Genomic DNA, 22,976 nt, shown 5'->3' on the forward strand with positions numbered 1-22,976 from the left:
ATTGTGTCCCCAGCGCCGGGAGTCCTTTCTTTTTTTTTTTTTTTTTTTTTTAAGATTTTATTTATTTATTTGACAGACAGAGATCACAAGTAGGCAGAGAGGGAGGCAGAGAGAGAAAGAGAGAGGAGGAAGCAGGCTCCCTGCAGAGCAGAGAGCCCGATGCGGGGCTCGATCCCAGGACCCTGGGATCATGACCTGAGCCGAAGGCAGAGGCTTTAACCCACTGAGCCACCCAGGCGCCCCCATGGAGTCCTTTCTTAAATGAGTGACAGAAGTAGAAAAAATAAACGTGCAAGCAAACTAGTTCCTTATGTTGGGACCTGTGGGCAGCTTTCCACTCTTAACAAGGCTGTGAGAAGTTGTGCACTGAGCACCTTTGTTCCAATTTTGTATGCTTATCTTCCAGTAGATTCCCAGACGTCGGATAACCACGTCAAGGGTCTGACCTTTAAGAGCTCTGCCTGATCACTTTCTAAAATGCAGGGGCGAGAGTGGCTCTTTCCCTGCAGGGGAGTCCCGGAGTGAAATGACACAGCAGTCCTGTGGACGCTGCGCTCAGTTCACGGTCATCGCGAGCCAGGCTGGCGCCTGACAGCCCGGTGCAGGCTGCTCTGCATCTTCATCACATTTGTTATCCTTGGCGGGAAACTGGGCACCGTGGGCTTTATCAGGTATTTGCATAATGATACAAAAAAAATAAATGATAGCATAAGAGTCTCCTAAACCATTTAGATCTTGCATTAGAGGAGAAAATACCGTGATTTGTTTATTTAATTAACATTCTGAATCCAGGGTTTCATTCTCCACTCTTCTTTATACCAATGAAATCTATCACCTTCTGGGTTTCTTTGTCATTTGAGAAAGATCCAAATTAGTTTCCTGAAATTAGCCTTGGGTTTAGCATGCAGGCATAGTACTGACTTTCAGATTTGAATATTTTAATTACATTATGTGAACGGTACCCTCTGGTGTTTATGAACTACGATCGGTTTAAGTATTTTTAATTTAAAGACAAGGCAACCCATGTTGATCAAACACAGTTGTATGGACAGTTCCGTAAATATAGACTTCACAGTTATGGTGGATACAGCTTAATGGTGTCTGATTAACAGTGCTAAGTGGTGATCAGTGTTTCCAGGACCTTCATGGACAACCTGGACATATGTCCAGAGGGACCAGTTATAGAGGAGAGGAAGCCTCACTGGCCTGTCTGGTGCATCTGCCAATTCCTGTCCCTGCTGCCTGCTGCAGTACTTTGGTGATGGTCATTCTCTGATTCCAGAAACAAGGCAGGGCTGTACTGGGGCACTGGAAGCCCCGTACAGGGGGCCTTCTCCCTGCGTGCGGTCACACCAGGGAGGGCAGTGGTGGGCGTGGTGTTAGCAGGCCTCAGAGAGGATGAGGAGCTGTGTGCAGGCTCTAGAGGCTCAGTCCACTTGGGGTCCAGTCCTGGCTTCACTGCTTACCCGTTGTATAACCTCGGGCAGAGACTCTGTTTTGTCATCCTTACGATGGGTTTAACAGTAGGGCTGGGAATAAATCCGTAGCATAGGCTTGGTGTACTACCTGCTCAGTAATTGAGAGCTGTTCTGAGCATCTCATACACATTGCCATATTGAAAGGGAAAGGATCCACAAGGCAGACCATGCTTTTATTCTCCATCCCGGACACAAAGTCTGACACAGGGCCTGAAACACATCGGCAGGTACTCACAAAGGACAGTCATTGATAAGTGACTTAACGAAGTTAACACATGACAGTTGAACAGTAGCCCTCTCTGCCCTGTGTGAGCGCTGAACTAGCTGTGGGGAAGGGGGAGGACAATGGAGACTGGGGCATTAGCTCCGTTACTGATGACGTTGTGGGGGACGTGGCGGGATGCACATCAATACATGCCCCCCTCAGCCCCAAAGTCCTTGACTGCTGCTGGCCAGACCCACGCATGCCTGCCTAGCTGAGCACGTGCCCCCACCTCTGCTCACTGGCAGACCCTTTATCGCCAGGAGGGCAGACGCGGAGCTCAGCGCACCACAGCCAGGTCCCTAGTCAGAAAGGCCAGTTCACTTGCCCTGCGAGGACATGGGGATGCGGGTCTTTGACTGATGAGTGGCAGTGAAGTGCAGCGGGGCCCCCTGACAGCTCGTTGAAGGAGCAGGCACGTGTGGATCGTTGCAGCTGGACAGACCCGAGCAGGTCGCATCTGGTCTGACGGAACCATCGGAGCTCATCCCGTAACGACTGGTCACGTAGCCGGAATACGTCCGGGTCAGCTTTGGGCGGGGGGGGGGGGGGGGGGGGGTCAGCTTTGTGGCACAGCTGGTTGTTGTGTACATTGTTAATGACGCCTCCCTCTTCCCTCTCTCTCTCCTCTTGCCTCCCTCTTCTTTTCCTGCAAGCCTCAACTCAGCTCCTTCTGCATTGCCCACCTGCCCAGTGCAGGTTGGATGTCTCTTTCTCTTTGTCCCCCGCACGTGTTCCTGTCCACACTGGCCATGCGGGCGTGCAGCCGCGTGCTCACCTGTCTGCTGTCCCCCAGCCAGGGGGACCCTGAGAGCAGGGACCCACACTCGGCCCCGCCGTCCTGCTCAGTGCCATTTAGTTGACCGTGAGCCTTTGGTGTTTGGTTCCTAAGAAGGCATCTGAGGTCCTTCAGGAGGTACAGCGTCCCAGCGGTAACGGTGCTGTCGTCTGTTTCTAGGCTCGGGCCTACCCAGCTCAAGATCTTCACGTGTGAGTACTGCAACAAGGTCTTCAAGTTCAAGCACTCGCTGCAGGCCCACCTGAGGATCCACACCAACGAGAAGCCCTACAAGTGCCCGCAGTGCAGCTACGCCAGCGCCATCAAGGCCAACCTCAACGTGCACCTGCGCAAGCACACGGGTGAGAAGTTCGCCTGCGACTACTGCTCCTTCACCTGCCTGAGCAAGGGGCACCTCAAGGTGCACATCGAGCGTGTGCACAAGAAGATCAAGCAGCACTGCCGCTTCTGCAAGAAGAAGTACTCGGACGTCAAGAACCTCATCAAGCACATCCGAGACGCGCACGACCCGCAGGACAAGAAGGTCAAGGAGGCCCTGGACGAGCTCTGCCTCATGACCAGGGAGGGCAAGCGGCAGCTGCTTTATGACTGCCACATCTGCGAGCGCAAGTTCAAGAACGAGCTGGACCGTGACCGCCACATGCTGGTGCACGGGGACAAGTGGCCCTTTGCCTGCGAGCTCTGTGGCCACGGGGCCACCAAGTACCAGGCGCTGGAGCTGCATGTCAGGAAGCACCCCTTCGTGTACGTCTGTGCCATATGCCTCAAGAAGTTCGTCAGCTCCATCCGGCTGCGCGCCCACATCCGCGAGGCGCATGGGGCTGTGCAGGAGACCGGGGTCTTCACCAGCTCCATCAACCAGAGCTTCTGCCTCCTGGAGCCTGGCGGGGACATCCAGCCTGAAGCCCTGGGGGGCCAGCCGCTCACAGAGGAAGAGTTGGTGTTCCAGGGGGGGACTGAGCCCAAGGGGGCGGCTGGCCCGGGAGATGCACAGCCTGGGGAGGGACGGAAGGAGCCGGAAGCCCCCGTGGAGGAGCCTGTCCCGCCTGTGCCCTTAGCCGCCCCCCAGGCGGAGAGCGCTGTCCTGCCACCCTGCGAGCTGGAAGCTGCTGTGGACGCTGCGGACCTTCGTTCACACTCGGTGGTTTCCGATGGGTTTTTGCTGAAGAATGATCCCTCCTCTGCCGAGGCTTGTGCTGCTCCGGAGGAGACTGTAGGTGCCCCGTGCGGAGCCTCGTCCCAGACTCGGGGCCCAGAAGTCCCACCGCTGCTGTCAGAGGCCAGAAGTGCAGCAGCAAACCAGGACGCGCAGGGTGCCCAGAGCCCCCCGAGGGTGAGGCAGGAAGCAGCTGCGCCCGTCCCCGAGGGACCAGACCCTGATAGGTGCCTCAGGTCAAACCCAGATGAGGCCTCGGACCCTGCTCTGGGAGCAGGTGGAGGGGACCTGGCCCTGCCCCCGTCTGACTCGTGCACACCTGCCTCTGAGCACCGGGCTGGCATCAGCGCGTTCATGAAGATCCTGGATGGTTTGCAGAAGAGACAGATGAACACCAGCTTGTGTGAGAGGATCCGGAAGGTGTACGGGGACCTGGAGTGTGAATACTGTGGTAAGGAGAGGCGGAGCGGGGCATGCAGCCGCTTGAGCTCCAGCCCTGGCTGCCCCGGCTGCACCGGCCATCCCTGGCTTGCTTTGGGTCGCCTCGTGATTGATTCGAGCTCGTGTCTCTTTGCAAAGCACCGCTTCTAAATGAGCTACCCTTTGTCATCTGTAGATAGCAACAGGTGGCCTCCTGCATTACCAGTTTCGAACGTGGAGCCTCTTGGGGACAGCCAGGGGGTCTGGACAGTCAGCTGCGCTGTGTGGTCCCATGTGTGCAGTGGTTTATCGCACAACCTCTGCCAGATAGGACCAAAGGAAAATTGCTCTCCTGGCTCATGACAGGTGTAAAGTGTAGCTTCAGCTGTGGCCATGCTGTCCGTGTGGCTCTCTGTCCGGAGCCCCGAATAGAGCCCTTCTGGCTCATGGTGCAGGCCTGGCCTCTGAGTCTCCCAGAGAGCCGGCGGCCCCAGACTTAGGAGGCCCCGCTCTGGCCCGGCTGTCCGTAGAGCATAGAGGCTCTGACTACGCAGGCGCACAGCCGTCCTGGGCACTCTCATTGGTCCTCAGGAAACACTGGTTCCCCCCACCAGTTCTGACGTCATGCAGATGTAGCAGCACCTTTAGGTCTACAGCCTCCTGCCTTTGGAAGGTAATTTGCACACAGACATGAGGAAGGTGAGAAGTGTGACCTGGACAGGCTGGAGAGGGAGCTATATAGAAGAGTAGAAAAAAATTGTAACGGGAAAAATAAAATTCAATATAAAAGAAATTGCCTGGTTCTCATGTGACGATGTTTTTTTAGGCAAACTTTTTTGGTACCAGGTGCACTTTGACATGCACGTGCGCACCCACACGCGGGAACACCTATACCATTGCTCCCAGTGCCATTATTCCTCCATCACCAAAAACTGCCTTAAGCGCCATGTCATTCAGAAGCACAGTAACATCTTGCTGAAGTGTCCCACCGACGGCTGCGACTACAACACTCCGGACAAATACAAGCTGCAAGCCCACCTGAAGGTCCACACGGAGCTGGTGAGTAGCACGGCCACGCCGGGAGCGCGGCGCTCTCTCCCCTTGGTGCCTGGGGCGCTGTCCTGCTTCCTGCACTGGCGTGAGCAGGTGCTACGCCTGCCAGAACGCTTCCCCTGGGGTTCCCTACGCAGGGATGGTCTCAGAGGTCGCAGAATGGTTCGGGTGAGCAAGCTTCCTTCCTGTGCAGATTTCTCAGCATCAGAGAGAAACTACAAAAGCTTGCAGAACAGAAATAAAGCAGGGATTTCTTTTTTATTTTTTATTTTTTATTTTAAAGATTCTATTTACTTATTTGACAGACAGAGATCACAAGTAGGCAGAGAGGCAGGCAGAGAGAGAGGAGGAAGCAGGTTCCCTGCTGAGCAGAGAGCCCGATGCAGGGCTCAGTCCCAGGACCCTGGGATCATGACCTGAGCCGAAGGCAGAGGCTTTAACCCGCTGAGCCACCCAGGCGCCCCTAAAGCGAGGATTTCTTAAACGATGTTGTAGAGAGTTATCAGTCACAGAGGTACTAGGAGGAACACGCGCTGCCGCTGGCAGTGGAGAGGCTCCGTTGGGTGGGGCGTGGGCAGCGGCAGGCGGTGTTGGGTTCACCGGGAGAGCGTGATAAACAGGGACAGCTGCTGTCGTCCTCGGGGGGGGGGGGGGGGGGGGGGGGGGCGGTAGTTGTCATCCGTCTGCAAGACATTGACTGCAAAACATTTTTATTAAAAAAAAAAAAGTGATAATTTAATCCAAGAGGCTGTTAACATTCATACTGATAAAACTTGTTTAATTCTTTGGTGGAAGGTGATGTAACATTATGAATGAATGTTTATTCTTACAAATTCTCACGTTACTCAAGGGGCGGACACCTGAGTGTGATTTGAGCCTTCTGCAGGTTCTGAAGGAGGCCTCCCTCCCACCGCAGCCCCAGGTGCGGTTCTGCTTTAATGGTGTTCCTTTTCATACCGCAGCACAGAAGGAGGCTTTGGAAACTCAGTGTACTTCCACTGTGTTCTGGCACGGAAATCACTCACGTTGTGGCACTTTCTGTGGCTAATGGGTGGAGTCAGGGTGTTGCAGGTGTGGTGGGGAGGGTCAGGACCCGTGCTTCGGGGTTGGATGCCCGCCGATAGCGTCTCTAGCACTCTCACGGGCTGTGGATATCGGGGCAAATCACTTGCCCTTTCTGAGACTTGGCAGGCTTCTGTATGAAATACATATTAAAAAGTATATATTTGTCTCCTACATATACATGCCGTATATCTGCACATATATGCACAGACACATGTACATGTGTGTGCACGTTTGATACATGCTTGCAGACACAGTGTATGTTTATCTGTGTGTATAGATCTCCTGTGGTCCTGGGAGGATAGGGTGGGATGTTCTGGCAAGAACCTGGCTCAGTGATTGTGTTGTCGACCCTGTGCCCGCTGCTGCCTGTCACACCTGTTTCTCTCTGAGTGGGCCACCAAGGCTGGCTCTTCCCATTGCCTTACAGAATTGCTGTTTGATTGGTAGTGCTTCCAGTATTGTCTCGGGCAGGGGGAACTGTGGCGGCAGAAATCGTTACGATGACTTTGCTAGAAAAGTATATAAGGTCAAGAGGGAGGAGGCCAACATGGGGAGAGGATGCTGGGGGCAGACTTGGGATGTGGCATTTAAGACCAGGAATCATGCTGTGGGTTTTAACTCTCGCTCCCCCATTTGCCATGCATCTGACTTCAAGATGCGTCATATAACTGCCCCATGCCTCAGTTTACCCACCCTTGGGAGGGTGAGGGGAGAGAATATTTGTAGATGTCTCAGAGCGATGCCTGACATGGAGTAAGCATCGTGTGCCACTGACTATTAGAATCACTATCATTTATTCCACTTCTCACCTGGGGGCTTGCCGCTCTGCGTCGGGAGACTTGGAAACAGAGGCTGAAGGCTGACGTGGAAGAGGGAGTTGTCTGAGCCCTTCAGTGTATGGGTCCATGTTTCGCCACACCCGTTTTCCTTGTCCGTTGTGTGTGTCAGAGGGACCTAGGTCGAGCGCAGGCATTTTCTTGTGTCTGGGTGCTGATACTCAGCCTCCTGGCCACATCCCTGGTCCTCACGGTCATCAGGGCCTGTTGGGGACACATCCTAAGATCTTAAGACCCAATTTCACATGCTTTCATTTATCTTGATAAAAGCGGCATTTAAAGACGTTTCTCTTCTCAACTTTCTGTGGTTGTGTCTGCAATGTCAACACTTAAGAAGATGCATTGGGGACGGGGGGACAGTGGTGACATGGTTGGTTCTCCTGTGGTCCAGGTCCCCTGTCATAATTCTCATACCACCTCCGGGAGGTGGGAATATTTCTTTCGCCTCAGTGCAGGCATGCGGTGGCTCATCCCCGGTCACACTGTGGTCGGGGCAGACCGTCAGCCACGCCCTTCTGGCGAGTCTCTTGGACACCTGTGCCCTGTTGGAAGGAACGTGCTGGAGGTCCACTTTGTCCCGTGAGAGCAGAGGCTGCGTGGATGCTCTCCGTGCTGTGTCTCGTGCTACACTAATGAAACGTCCCTGAGAATTCCCGCAAGAGAGGAGCAGGGACAAGGGAGTGTGACTCTGTGGGTCTCGTAAAAACAAGATGTCCTGCTTCTCATCAACTCTCACGTTTTCTTAGAGGTTGTTGAAGTGTGATTTCTCTCCTTGATGTTTGCATTTCTTCCATTGGAGGCACTTTTAAAGGTGAATGTGCTCCGGTGCCCTGAAGCTTGCCGATGCAGGCGAGAGCTGCCATCCTCTGCGCGCTGGGCATTGGGGTTTCAGACATGGGTATGACCCCATGCCTCCAGGCTGCTCTGTTTCGGGGCGGGGGGGCGGGGAGGAAGGGTGGGCGGCGAGAAACAGGAAGAAGTACAGCAACGAGGGAGGGTAAGTGAGGCCAGCACACTTGTCCTTCTCTCACACTGCCCGGGAGAGGTCAAGGTGAAGGTAAAGGAGGGCTGCCTGGAGGAGGGGCTCTGAGTTTGATGAATAGAACTTGGCCTAGGGAGAGGCGTTGTGGGGGTGGGGAGCTCCCAGGAGAGTAGGCGGCACACACCAAGGGGAAGCCTTTTGTATTCACACCAGGATATTGAAAACGTTCCCATGAAGCATGCGGACTCTGTTGCTGATGTACTTAGATGGCATTTATGAAAATGGGTTCCAGTATTTCGAATTTAGACAACATTTGTCTTTTGAGCCTGTAATTTATTTCTGGAATGAAGCCGAAGTTACCAAGGAAATGTTGACCTGGTGGGGAGATCTTCTGTTAGCTAACATTGCCTCCTTTCCCCTCCCCAAGCCCTAGGCAGTCGCTAATCTGCTTTCTAGTTCCATGGGTTGGCCTGGCTGGGGACTTTGTATAAAGGGAATCATGCAATTAATAAATAATGGCAGAGTCAGTAAATACCCTGTTTTCTCAGGCTTGTGGTGAGGGTCCCACGAGAGAATCGAATGACCTTTGTGTTGTAAAGGTGCTGAGCTGAGGACTCTGGTCAGGGCAGGGTCCGCCTGACTTGGGAGAGAGGTGCTGTTGTGACCTTGGCCTTGGCCTGGGGCTTGGTTCCCTTATCTGTGCCCCAGAGAGATGGGCGAGGTGTGTGGAAAGTCTGGTTGGACTTTCACATTGCATCCAACACTTGCCTGTCTTCAACTCTGATTCCCATGCAGTGCAAAACTAAGGAAGTTTTAAATCGAATCCCTGCCCCATCCCAAATAGGCCTCCTTCCAGGTCCAGTCTAGTTGCAGTAGGACCCTGGGATAATTTGGCTGAGTTGTCTATTACTGTGACTCTTAACCTTCTCTTTGCTAACAATGTGCTCAGTGATCAGAAGGTGTGAGTTCATTTAATACAGTCTCTCCCACCACATCCCTCTCCTGAGGATCTAGCGGGTGTGACTTACAGTCCAGGCTGTGTTAGTTAGCATCAAGGAAATGTGGAGAGCCAGCCAAGGGCAGTAGTTCATGCTGTTGCTGGAGCAGGCCCCCTTTTTTACAGCATTGCGCAGAGTTTGTGTGGGGGAGACGGGAAGAACATGTGAAATGCCGGGGCTTTGGGCTCTGGTGGGCTGTAGCTCAGACCCATGTCCACCTCCCTGATCTTGGGCATTTGCCGAGTCTCCACTTTCTCATTTGTAATATGAAAACTGGGTACCATCTCTCCTCTCAAGGTCGTGACATATAAATTAGAAATTGTGTGGATTACCCACACAATTTCTAATTTATATTTTTTATAGTTTTAGATCCATTTTTGTGGTCTGCAGGCCATGGTCCATGAAACAGTTAGTTGTGAAACAGTTGAGTGGGTCACAGCTAGCAAGTACCTCTTAGAAAATGAAATGCCATAGAATAAAATAGAAATTACTAGCATTAGACACCTCTACCGGAGGTTAAGTATTGTTTTCTGAGACCTTGTTTCCATGTTTCAAGATTTATTTTAGAGAGAGAAAGAACGGGCTTGGTCTGGGGAGAGGCAGAGGCAAAGGGAGAGCGAGAATCTCAAACAGACTCCACACTCCATGCAGAGCCCAGTGCCGGGCTCGATCTCATGACCCCGAGATGAAGACCCAAACCAAAACCAAGAGTCAGATGTTTAATCAACTGAGCCACTTAGATGCCCCGTTTCTATGTTTCCGTATGTTTATGTATCAGTGTATGTGCTTGTGTGTCCCAGACGGCAGTGTCAAATGTGTGATCTCCGGTGGGTCCCTCTAAATAAAGTTTTTGTTACTGACCCAGCTGATGTAATTCATGACGTCCTGAATGAGAATCACATGGGGGTGAGAGGTCGCTGAGCTCATACCTCCATTGTAATTTGAGGGGGACCTGGGAGTCTGCCCTTAGGTTCCTCCTGATAGATAACGTGAAATGGTAGGAAATGGAGCATATGGTGGACGTTCACGATAGGTCAGTCTTTTCCCTTTCTCTCCAGCTTGTGTCCCTTCTAAGAAGACCTCACGGGTAACCAGCCGATCTGAGGGCACTTGTGGCTGGCATAACCCGCCCTGGGGACAGGACACGTTTTGTTGTCACCTGCTAACTCGACCGCTCACAGGGTATGGCTTCCGTTCCTGACTTCTCTGATACCTGGTCTGTGAAGCGCCTCTGGGTTGTTGGGTTGTTGTGGGAATTTAGTGAGATGGTGTTTGTGAGGGACTCGGCACAGGTCCTGGTACGCAGGGGAGCGGCGGGTCTGAGCCAGCTCGTCCTCTTAGTAGTGGGGGCGGTGGTGGTAGCGCGGCGTGGAGGCAGCACCCATCCGACCAGGGCGGCATGGTCTCTCAACACACGTTTCAGATTCGCTCTTGGTCTCTGCCTTTGAAAACTGTGAGCTCTGTTTTTGGCTACAAGCGTACACACATTTAAAACCTCTTACTCGTACTTTTTGGAGGTAAAGTAACATGTTGCCAGCAAATCAGGGAGCTACCTCTGGTAGCTTTCTAGAAATTGACAGATTCGTCTTTTTTTCCCCTCGGTGGTCACAGACCAGTTGGTTTCTCTGTAACCCTGTCTGGGTGCGTGTCCACAGTTCGTTCCCAAGGCCTCGGGCTCCCAGAGTTTCCTGTGTCTAAAATGCAGCTTCCTGTGAGCAAGGCCGGGGTCTAGGCTTGAAGGGGGTCACCTGGCAGAACAGAACTGCTTTCAGTGGACGGTGGGATCCTTGCATCCAAATCCCAAAGGGAGCATGTTTGGTTGTGTGTGTGTGTGTGTGTGTGTGTGTGTGTGTGGTGGAGGCAGCAGGCTTTTTTTCTAGCCTGTTCAAATCAGTCACAATTCAGTGTCACCTTCTCTGCCTCTGTGTGGTGGCAGCTCGCACTAGCTCACGGCTGCTGGAGGGCAGGCAGTGTCCCGTACTTCTGTCCTCGGGGTAATGCCTGGCACATAGCAGGGCCCTTGGCCCCCATGACCATGCTTTTATTCCTGGGAGCTGGTTCAGAGTGTGATCTCCCACCCTGTGTTTTAAACTTGACATCACGTGTCTTATAGGAGTGGTACTTACATGAGAGGTCATACACTTGGTGGCTGGGGGCAGGCTTGGTGTTCTCCACCCACTGCTAGTTTTCAGACTTGAGAACTGCCCAGTTGCTTTGGGGGCCGAGGCCCCTGCCCTCCAGCTGAAGACCAAGGCGGAGTCCACCCAGATGTGAGAGCCGGGGCCTGAGCTTGGGCCCTGGGCCACGCCCACGCCCCACACTGTGGCCACAGACTCCTGCTGACACCTTTCTTCTTTCACAGGGTCCTTGGTCCTTTGTTGCTTTGAAGGCCATTTCCACGGGGCACAAACAAACTTGGCGGGCTGGGCTCCCTGACTGTCATTACTGTGCCGGCCTTGTGTTCTCTGCCTCTGCCAGGAACTCTTTTAACAACCGCTCGTTTTAAGTTTGCTGTGTCAGATTGGGTTTTCATCTCCGGTACGGAACTGAGGCTTGGGGAAAAAAAAATAAATGAGTCCTCAGAGCATCCCCTCCTCCCACCACTGTGTCCCACCGCCGGTGTCCTTCTGACAGTCTTCAAAGGCATCAAATGAGGGGCCCTGATAAGCTCTAAGATAAATTGCTTTCAGACTATCGGAGATTAAAAGAAGAAAAAATCAAATAGCAAGGACTTAGGGGAGATGACTGTAAACTCCTTCAAAGCCCTGCTGAACGCCTCCATCATCTCTGCTGATGATGGCACTGGGGGCAAGCGGGGGTGGTAACAGGCCACCTCCAGGATGCCCACCAGGCCCAGGGCGTCTTTCAGAAATGGTCTGTGGGCACGAGTTCCTGTGTGCAGATTCAGGGAGTGATGGGGTGACCGAGAAGGGCCAGGGGTAGAGGAGGATAGTGACGGGAGCACCTTGAGAAGGCATGAGCCCCCAGCATAGCCTGGCTGGAAGCCTGTGGCACTGGCTGAGCCACAGCTCAGGACAGTGTCACAAGAGCTGCCTGGACCCCTGCACGCCTGAGCTCAGCAGGTATCTCTTGGAACCCAGACATTTTTTGGGACGTGCAGGCCGACTGATGGTTCAGAGGGACTGTCGTTAGGTGTTGTTTTTGTTTTTGAATACCAAGTACCGTCCTCCTAAGTGTGCTCCAGGGAACCCCCCTTCTGGAGATGTTCCGCAATAGCAGCAACTAATCGACAAGGGACTTCGGGGGGTGCTCACGGAGAATCCCCTTCCCGGAGATTCCCGGTGTGCACTAGCCCGCAACAGGTCTGTTATCTGAGGCCAAGCTGCGTTAACAAGGCCACAGCCACTTCAGCAGCATCTCTCAGATTTGTTGAGGGCTCCCTAGAGTCCTGGCTCCATGCTAACAAGCTCTTATGTGTGTCGTCTCTTGATAAGCTTTATCTTCTAGGTTTCGCTGCAGATGGACCAGAAGGTACAGAGATTTCGCTGTCCCCAGACAGGCACAACCTACCCCACTCCTGATGTCCCAGACCACAGGTGGACACTGACACACGAGGAACACCCAGAGTCGAGTTTACACTCGGGGTCATCTTGGTGTTGTACGTTCTGTGGGTGTGGACAGACGTATAAAGACTCGTGTCCGCCATTATTGTCATTGGAGAAGAGTTTCAGTGCCCTAAAATCCTGCTCGCTCCCCCGATCATCCCTCTCTTCCCCCTACATTCTGGCCACTCTGGATCCTTCTGCTGTCTCCATGGTTCGGCTTTTTCCAGAACATCATAGAGTTGGAGTCATACAATTTGGAGCCTTTTCCCATTGGCTTCTTTCACTTAGTAAACAGGTCCTTGATTTGTGTCTGGTCTCAGTGGGAAAACTTCTAGTTTCTCATCATTAAGTATGATGTTAGCTTTGTTTTTTAGATAATCTCTATCAAGTTGAGGACGTTCTCGCCTCTTCCTAGTTTACTGAGATTGTTTATCATGAATGGATGTTGAATTTTACCAAATTCTTCTTACGTTTCTGTTGATATGAGCATGGGGTTTTTTACTTCTTATTCTATTGGTGTGATAGATTTATTCTTTGGTTTTAGAGCATTGAATCAGCCTGACCACCAGGGATACGTCCCATTTGGTTGCGGTGTGTAGTTCTTTTTACACGTTGTTGGGCTTGATGTGCTAATTTTTTGCTGAGGATTTTTGTGTCTCTGTTCGTGAGAGATACTGGTCTGTAATTTACTTTTCCTGTTTTGATATTAGGGTAATGCTGGCCTTTGTAGAATGAGTTAGGAAGTTCAATTATTCTGCTTCTGTTTTTTAAAAGGAATCGTAGAGAATTGGTATAATTTCTTCTTTACATGGTATTTTGAAAGATTTTATTTATTATTCATTTGAGAGGAGTGCACGAGTGGAGGGGAGAGGCAGAGGGAAAGGGAGAAGCAGACTCCATACTGAGCAGGGAGCCCAATGCAGGACTCGATCCCAGGACCTGGAGGTCATGACCTGAGCTGAAGGCAGACGCATGACGGAGCCATTCAGGCCGCCCCTCTTCCTTACATGTTTGATAGAATTCGCTTGGTACTTCTTGTTTTGGAAGATTATTATTATTTTTTTAAAGATTTACCTGTTTTGAGAGAGAGTGCCTAAGAGTGAGGGGAGGGGCAGATGGAGAGGGGAGAGAGAGAATCTCAAGCGGACTCCGTGCTGACCGTGGAGCCTGATGCAGGGCTCAGTCTCGCTATCCAGAGTTCGTGACCTGAGCCAAAACTGAAGGTCAGATGCTCAACCAACGGAGCCACCGAAGCACCCCTTGTCTGGCAACATTATTAATTGTTGGTGCCATTTCTTTAACTAGAGATAGGACAATTATGACTCTTTCTTTGGGGGTATTGGCAGATTGTGTCTTTTAAAGAATTGGTCTGTTTCATCTAGGTTGTCAGATTTGTGGTATGGATGTATTCATGGTATTCCTTTACTGTCTTTTTCATGTTCGGGGGACCTGTGCTATGTCCCCCTTTTCAGTAGTATGTTCCCTTTTCTATTTCCATTTCTTTTATTAGTAACTTGTGGCCTCTCTTTTGCCTCAGGCTTCATGATTTTAGTGATCTTTTCAAAGCGTTAGGTTTTGGTTTTGTTGATTTTTCTCTGTTGATTTCCTGTATATCTGTATGTATTTTCAAGTTTTTATTTAAATTCCAGTTAGTTAACATATAGTATGATATTGGTTCCAGGAGTAGAACTTAGTGGTTCATCACTTACGTAACACCCAGTGCTCATCCCAACAGGTACCCTCCCTAGTACCCATCACCCCTTTAGCCAGCCCCCACCCTCACCCCTCCAGCAGCCTCGGTTTGTTCTCTCTAGTTAATTGTCCCTTATGGTTTGCCTCCTTCTCTCTTTTTTTATCCTCTTCCCCTATGTTCATCTGTTTCTTAAATTTCACATATGAGTGAAATCATATGGTATTTGTGATTTCCTATTTTTAATTTATTTGATTTCTGTTCTAATTTCTGATTTTTTTTTCTGCTTAATCTGGCTTTAATTTACCCATCTTTTTCTACTTTCCTAAGGCGGAAGCTTAGATGGTTAATTTTAGGTCTTTCTTCTTTTCTAATATTACACATTTGGCATTATATAAATTTCTGTCTAAGTACAGCTTTCGTTGCTTTTCATAGATTTTGATAACTTGTGTTTTCATTTTTATTTAGTTTAAAATTAAAAAAATTTTTTCCTGAGAGTTTTTCTTTGATTTGTTCTTTTAAAAGTTTGCTGTTTAATTTGTACATATTTTGCAATGGTCCAGCTATATTTCTGTTACTGATGACTAGTTTAATCCATCAGGGTCTGTGAGCAGACTCTGTATGATTTCTATCCTTTTCAGTTTGTTGAGGGCTATTTTATGGCCCAGAATGTGGTCTGTTTTGGTGAATGTTCTGTGTGACCTTGAGAAGAATGTGTATTCTGCGGCTGTTGGATGAAGCCGTCTATAGATGTCAATTATTGCCAGTTGATTGATGGTGGTGTTGAATTCAACTGTGTTCTTACTGATTTTCTGCCTGCTGGATCTGTCCATTTCTTACAGAGGGGCGTTGAAGTCTCCAACTAAAGTAGTGGATTCAACGTTTTCTCCTTGCCACTCTACCAGTTTTTACCTCATGATTTTTGACTCTGTTATTAGATGCATACATGTTAAGGCTTATTATGTTTTCTTGGAGAATTGATCCCTTCAGTGTTATGTGGTGTCCCTTTTTATAACTGGTAACTACCCTTGAAGTCTGTTCTGTCTGAAATTAATAAAGCTACTTCCCCTTTCTTCTGATTAGTGTTAACGTAGTATAATTCCCTTTTAATCTGCATATGTCTTAGATTTAAAGGGGGTTTCTTACAGCCAACATATAGTTGAATCTTGCTTCTTGATCTATCTTGGCAATCTCTGTCTTTTAATTGGTACATTTAGATCATTGATAGAGTGATTATTGATACAGTTGAATTAATATTGATCATATTCATTAGTGTTTTCTATTTGTTGTCCTTGTTCTCTGTTCCTTTATGTTCTGATCTTTTCTATTGTTTGTAGTTTTATTTATTTATTTTTTTAAGATTATTTTTCTGAGATAGAGAAAGAGAGAGAGAGAGCATGAGCAGGGGGAGGGTCAGAAGGACAAGCAGACTCCTTGCTAAGCAGGGATCCTAACAAGGGGCTTGATCCCAGGACCCTGAAATCATGACCTGAGCCCAAGGCAGATGCTTAACTGACTGAGCCACCCAGGCACCCCTCATTTGTAGTTTTAATTGAGCATTTTATAGGATTTCATTTTCTCTCCTTTCTTCGCATTGTTACTTACACTTTTAAAATTTTATTTTATTTATTTATTACGTTTTCTAGTGGTTACCATAGAACTTGTGGTATATACTTACATATAATCCAAGTTGATTTTCAAATAGCACTGTTCCACTTTATGGATAGTGTAAGTACCTTGTAATAACAAAATAATCCCAATTCATTCTTCATACCCCTTGTAGCACTGCTGATACTTATTTCACTTTTATATAAGCATATGTATACAGAAAACTTATTGAATACATTTTTGCTATTATTATTATTATTATTATTATTATTTTGAACAAACTTTCTGTTAGATCAATTAAGATTAAGATAAATGTTTTTATCTTACCTTCACTTCTTCCTTCTCTGGTGCTCTAACTTTCTTTATGCAGATCAATCTTCTAGCTTTATCTTGTTTTAATATTTTTTGTAAGACAGTTCTTAGCAGTAACAAATTCCTTTAATTTTTATTCGTCTGAGGAAGCCTGTATTTCTCCTTCCTTTTTAACGGATACTTTTGCAGTGTACAGAATTCTGCATTGGTGTTTTTCTTTTTTTCTTTCAGCCCTATAAATATTTCACTCTGTTCTCTTCTTGTGTGGTTTCTGAGAACTTGGGTATAATTCTTATCTTTGCTTCTCTAGAGGTGAGGTGTCCTCCCTGCCAACCCTGGCTTTGTTCAGTACTTTTTCTTTACCTTTGGTTTACTGTCGTTCGAACATGATCGGTTTAGTTTCTTTGGTATTATTCCTATTTGGTGTTTTCTGAGCTTTTTGGATCTGTTTTGGTGTTTGTTTGACATCTCGTAAGGGAAATTCTCAGTCATTATCATTTCAGATATGTCTTCATTTCCTTTATCTCTTTCTTCTCGTTCTCACTACACGCATTTTACACCTTCTGTCGTCCTACAGTCTTTGGATATTCTCTTCTGTTTCCATCAGTCTTCTTTTCTGCCTGCTTTTCAGTTTTACAGGTTTCTTTGGAGATACCTGTAAGCTCAGAAATTCTTTCCTCAGCTGTGTCCAGTCCCTTACTCCTCCCATCAGAGGCATTCTTCACTTGTGCGGCAGTGGTTTTGATCTCTAGCATTTCTTTGTTGGTTCTTTCTGAGAATGTTCATGTCTCTGCTTCATGGGCAATGTCTTTTGCCTCCTCTCTGCATCATCTAATAGAGCCCTGAGCGTGCGGATCAGAGTTGTTTTAAATGTTCAGTCTGGTAACCCCAGCGTCCTTGCCGTATCTGAGTCTGGTTCTGGTGCTTGCTCTGTCTCTTCAAACTGTGTGTTTTGCTTTTTAGTGTGTCTTGTAATTTTTTTCTTCCTTTAAAGCTAGACAGGATGTGCCGGGTACAAAGAACTATATTAGGCCTTTATTAATGTATTGGTAAGGTGTGGGGGTGGGGGCTCATTCTCTAGCCCTGTGATTAGGTCTCCGTCTCTTGGTGAGCCTCTGCCCCTGGACATGAACTTTTCTCGTTTTTTTTCCCAGCTCCCTTAGGTGGGGAAGGATGGCTCAAGGGGTCTGGGTTTGGTAGTGTCCTTTCTCACACGTGGAAGGATGTAGTGGGTGGCTGGAGGTGGGTATTTCCCTTCCCCCAGGTAGCTTAGTCTCTAATAATACCCCAGCAGGTTAGGTGTTGGTTAATTGGTTTCCCCTGATGGCAGGCCTTGTTAAGAGGAACAGAATGCTGTGGTGTATTTCAAAATGCACCCCCTACCCCCTGGTCCTGGTTCTCAGAGAGCTTTCTGCTTGTGAGTTTGTGCTCCCAGAAGTCATGATTCTCTGCCTTCTCTACAGCTTGGGGGGCAGTGGCTTGCCCTATAATCTAATGGATCTAATGGATTAAGAAGGGTTGAGGCTTTTTCAGTATGTCCAACATTTCATTTGTTGCTAGGATGGAGTACAGACCTCCAAGCTTCTTATGTGCTGGACTGGAAATTGGAAGTCCACTTTATGTGTTTTTAATTTCCTTTTTCCTCCTAGCAAGGAGGATGTTTTTATTGCCATTTTGCAAATGAAGAAACCAGGACATTAACAGGTGAAGTCACTTGCCCAAAGTTCCCCAGCTAATAAGTGGTGAAGCCAGTATTTGGACCTAGGGACTCAGAGCCGTGAGTCCATACTCCTAGTCACTGTCTTGTAGGAGCAGGAACTCTGGAGTACAGAGTTCTGGTCTGGACACCCACCCCTGCTCTCTGGGGGTGGTGTGAACCTTGGACAGCTTCTCAGATGCCTTGTAGGATGTGGTGTGCAGAGCACAGCACTCTGCATGAGGAAGTCCTTAAGAAACGGTCGCTATTGCTGTTATGATTTATTGGTGTGAGTAGACTGCATTGTGGGGTGACTGACTCATTCACAAGACACGGAGAGCACTTGGTACAATGTCGAGCTCCTTGTAGGCGCTCAGTCAGTGTTGGGAACTCGTCCTCCTGTACATCAAGGTGAACAGGGACTGTTAACATCCTAGAACACGCAGGGCCCGAAACCTTTCCTTGCAGCCATGGCTCCTGCCTTTCTTGTGGGCTCGTGCTGTTTAACATAGGTCACACTTCGCAGCTCGTCGTGGGTTCATGGGTGTTTCTCCGCCTGGTGAGCTTGTGCTAATGCTGCCTCATTGGTGGTTTTCCCTGTTGGGGATGCTGAGGGCAGGTGGGAGCAAACTCCCATGCAGTGCCCTGTGCTGTCTGTCTGCCCCTCTCCCCCGTCCGAAGCACCTGTTGCCCAGGTGGAGGCTGGCTGTGGCCTTTCCCTTCGTCTGCTTGCCCCCTATATTAGCCCCTAGGGTCCCCTGCCCACGAGTGGGTTATCGTCTCCCAGTTCTGGAGGCCGGGATTCCAAGATCAAGGTGACAGCATGGTTACTTCTTCCTGAGGACCATGAGGGAGAGTCTATTCCTTGCCCTCCTAGCTTCTGGTGTTTTCCAGCAAAATCTCTGTTCCTTAGCTGGCAGTCTCGTCACCTGGATTACCTGGATTTCTGCCGCCTTCGCCTTCTTCACGTGGCATCCCTCTGTGTGCATGTCTGTGTCCAGAGTTCCTTTTTTTTTAAATCAGGACACCAGTCATGTTGGCTCTGCCACCACCACGCCCCCACCCCGCCCCACCACCATAACTTCTGCAATGACCCTATTTCCAAATAAGGTCTCATTCTAAAGTACTGGGGTTTAGGACTTTAATATGAATTTTGCAGGGGACACAGTTGAACCCATAACACCCACTCTTTGGGGGAAAATTGGCATGTGAAGTAGCCCTACAGTGAGCTGAAGGAAAAGGTGAGCAAAAGCTACAGCTTGACCATTCACAAGAGCCTCCCCTACAGTGAGAACAAAGCCTGGCAGTTAGCAGGGTCAGTGAAGCAGGGAGCAGGGCGGAATGAACTCCTTACCCGCAGCCTCAGTGGGAGGCGGGCCTTGGGAATCGTAGGAGCTGCAGGGGTGGGAGGGGCATCTTGGGTTCAGAAACTGGCTCTTCCTCTCAGATTTGGGGCTCCTCACCCTTGGCCTCCTGTCTTAATCTGTAACGTGAGCATCAGGATGCCTGTCCATTAAAAGTGGTGCAAGTCTTAGTAAAATAACTTCTATGAATCCCCCCGCACACCACGCAGAGAGTACTGGAGGACATAATACGCACTGGGTCATGGAGCAGCGCTGGTCTGCATGGTAGACCTCGAGGCCGAGCCCTGCACTCTGCCGGCCTGGCCACCTCCAGCGGACCATCACCTGTAAGCCCCATCCCTCCCTTCTGCGCTCCGGAGCTCCCCAGGCTGTGTGAGGCCAGGTGCAGGCGGCATGTCACTGTGTTTGCAAAGGTGCACTGTGGTCTAGCGGTGGTGGTGGCAGCCGTGGCGGTGGTGGCGGTGGTGGCGGTTTTCCCATGGAGCCCAGGTTTGAATGAGACACTCCATTGATTATATTCTCTTTCTGTTAAGGACAAAAGGAGTTACTCTTGTCCAGTGTGTGAAAAGTCTTTTTCAGAAGACCGATTAATAAAGTCGCACATCAAGACCAACCATCCTGGTAAGGTTATGCGTTTTGGAGGGGAGATTAATTTGAAAGGGCTTATGTTTACTTTGAAACACAACATTATTTATCAACTGCATGAAATAGGAATAAAGGGGGATGAAAGGATGAGTGAATTCGAGGGAAATGATTACGTTAATTTAATGTTGGGAAGTTGTTTTAATTCCTTCATTTTATCCTTTCATCTGGTTTTCTGATAGATCTCCCCACACTCCCATCGCCCTCCTCCCTTTGCGTGCTCACTTGGAATGCCTTTGGGTGGGTCACTTATAAGCAGGTCTGACCTCAACACCACTCCCTGGGAACCCACGAAAAGTTTGGTGCCCAGCATGGTGGTCTGTGAGGGGTACACGCTCGCAGGCTGAGGAGCCTTGCTGAGCTGGAGTGACCGTCGCCTTGGGTCTCCCCACATGGGTCTCTTTGGCTACTCGGAGGTGTGAAGCACAAGCCGCTTGGGTATTCATGCCTGTCACACCTCTGTTTTCACCACCTGGGACACATTTCCTCCACTCCGCTAATTCCTTTTCATTCTCTATGTTCTTCCTTGGAGTCCCATTCTTGGGGAGGATTTGGGGGCTCCTCACCTGGGGGAGGGCCATATCCCCGCCCTCTGTGCGCTGACCCTTGTGTTCAGGTCATTGGCATTCTCCTGCCCTCACTCCCCGTGAGAACCTTGCGGAAGGGCTGCCATTGTTACGGTCTAACCCCAGGTCCCCAGCGTCCCATCGGGCAGGCCTGAGAGGACTGTGTGTGGTATAAATGAGGAACAGGTAAGCCAAGCACCTTTCCCCACATCCGTGTCCCCTTTGTATCTGCTTTATTTTGTATCTGCTCCTGGGCCAGGGCACTGATTCGCTGATTATAAGTGATACGGAAGAAAAATAAAGAAATAACAGAGTTTGCCAACACTCATGTTTTATGTGGGACCAGATGGAGCCTTAAGACCTTCATCCATGTGGGAACACATAGGTTATGGGATTCTCTGATGGCCTCGTTCTGGTCTGTCACCCTGTGTCCAGTGTGAGCCCAGGACGCTCATCTAAACCGGCCACCCTGTCTCAGGAACCTATGTGAGGCATGCTTTGTCTTTGGTCTAAACTTCAAATATATACAAAACACAGGATAATATGAGGAACCCCCACAGGTGCCATACTTGTGTGCATTCTGTCAGACTGGTTTCGTGTCTCAGCCCTCCACTTTCTCTTCTACAATATCTTAAAGTAGGTCCTGCACTTAGGTCATTTCCCCGTAAAAAGAACTTTGGGATGCTAATCAGGGTGTTTTTGGAGTGTAAGCAAAACAAGCAGAATTAATTAATGGTGATTCTTTATTACCGCCTGGCATTAGTTCATTTAAAATTTCCTCAGTCGACACAGACTGTGTGAATCAAGACCCAGGCATGTTGCTTTTACTTGTTATGTCACTTGAGTTTCTAATATCCTGTGGTTCACCGCACCTCACGTTTGTTCCTTTGACATCAGTTCCTTGGAGGGACCGGGTCGCTTTTCTACATGATTTCGTGTCCTGCATTTGTCTGAAGGTGCCTCATGGTCTTGTTTCTCTATCCCTTGCATTTTATGCTCATGGGTATTTAGATCTGAGACATGATCAGAATCTGGTTCAATTTTCAGGCATGAGTCCTGTCACGTGACTTGCGGGGGGGCATGTCTCGATCGGCCACGTGAGCGCTGCTGGGACCAGCCAGGGCGTTGGGGTGCGGTCACAAGGTTCCCGGACGTCTCGGGGCGGGGGGCCGATCCTCTCTGGCTTCTGATGATGCCCCTGTTTTCCTTCTAGAGGTGTCCATGAGCACTATTTCTGAGGTGCTTGGGCGGAGGGTTCAGCTGAAAGGTCTGATCGGGAAGCGAGCCATGAAGTGCCCGTACTGCGATTTCTATTTCATGAAGAACGGCTCCGACCTTCAGCGTCATATCTGGGCTCACGAAGGTGAGTGCTCCTCTCCCAGGTGGACCTCCATTTGCGTTTTGTGCCTCCACTCCCCACATGGGCGTACTTGACGAGGAAGCCATCCTGTCACATGCCCGGCAGTTAGACGTCCTTCCGCTTCCTGAAGCTTCCTAAGAAATGTGTCCATCGGCCGGCGAAACTCAGGGAGTTCAGTCGCTGCCGTCTGGGGGCAACTGCAGTGAGCGGAGGCGTGTGGTTCTCCCGGACGTTTGCTGAGGTCCCGCCTGTGACTTAGGAAGCTGGAGTGCTGCAGGCAGAGGACTCCTGGAGAGGACAAAGGACGATGTGTTTTCTGCCGGGAGGACAGAAACACCTGTTCTCAGGCCTTAGGGGAGGCACCGTCAGGGAGGGAGAGGCGAACAGTTCAGTAAATGGTGGAGTAGGGACCCAGCTAAGACAGAAAGAAGGAGCAGAGCTCAAAGCCAAGGCTGGGAGGCACTGTTTGTCTACCAGGACAGCACCTGCCCCAGGCCCACCCCGCAGCCTCGGTGAAACCTCGATTTCCTTCACTGCTAAGTCTTGGGTCTTGTAGACAAGGGGTGAAAATGCTGAGTGCACAGTGTGTCGGTCCTCCCCGTGCTCAGGATTGGGCACCGTGTCCCTCCTCCTGTACACGTTGCTCTGGGTGTTATGGTCTTTTTGGCTTTGCAACTCCCTCCGGGCGGTGACAAACACCATGGCTTCTCATCTTCAGAGCCCCTCAGGGAGTGAGTGCTCCAGAGTAGGCCCTTAGTAGGTGTCTGTCGAGTGAAGGGGGAGCAGCCAGGATGCCCCACAGTCCAAGCCTTTAGCCCACCAGCAGCTTGTGTCCTAAGGCTCTGCTTAGTTTATGGAAATGTGCTTTCCCTGCTGATCCTGGGGGCGATCCCATTGATTTCTGCACAGGCCCTTGTTTACTCTAATGTGGGTCAGCTTATCTCTGTTCAGTGGAATGTCATGGATGTGGGCTGCTCAGGGCTCTGTCAGCGAGGAGTTCTCGGGCTGTGGGGAGGGGCGGGTGCCGATGACTCACAGTGCTCTCTAGTGGCTCGGCTAGCGGGGCTTCAGGACGTGGGGACACTGAGAGGGCAGCAGGGGCATTGGCTTGGGCAAGCCAGAA

The 22,976-nt window shown here is 49.9% G+C and overlaps 1 protein-coding gene across 3 annotated transcripts in view; it reads left to right on the forward strand.

Moving 5' to 3' along the window:
- ZFAT (zinc finger and AT-hook domain containing) overlaps positions 1 to 22,976 on the forward strand; it is a 182,746-nt gene that overhangs the window by 71,121 nt on the left and 88,649 nt on the right. For all 3 annotated transcript variants that reach the window (XM_047726975.1, XM_047726974.1, XM_047726973.1), the window contains exons 6-9: positions 2,699 to 4,146; positions 4,942 to 5,174; positions 19,819 to 19,906; positions 21,707 to 21,856. In XM_047726975.1, coding sequence (XP_047582931.1) covers positions 2,699 to 4,146; positions 4,942 to 5,174; positions 19,819 to 19,906; positions 21,707 to 21,856 — 1,919 coding nt within the window. The remainder of the gene's footprint in view (positions 1 to 2,698; positions 4,147 to 4,941; positions 5,175 to 19,818; positions 19,907 to 21,706; positions 21,857 to 22,976) is intronic.

The sequence above is a fragment of the Lutra lutra genome, chromosome 4 (assembly GCF_902655055.1).
Source record: "Lutra lutra chromosome 4, mLutLut1.2, whole genome shotgun sequence".
In the NCBI taxonomy this organism is placed as follows: domain Eukaryota; kingdom Metazoa; phylum Chordata; class Mammalia; order Carnivora; family Mustelidae; genus Lutra; species Lutra lutra.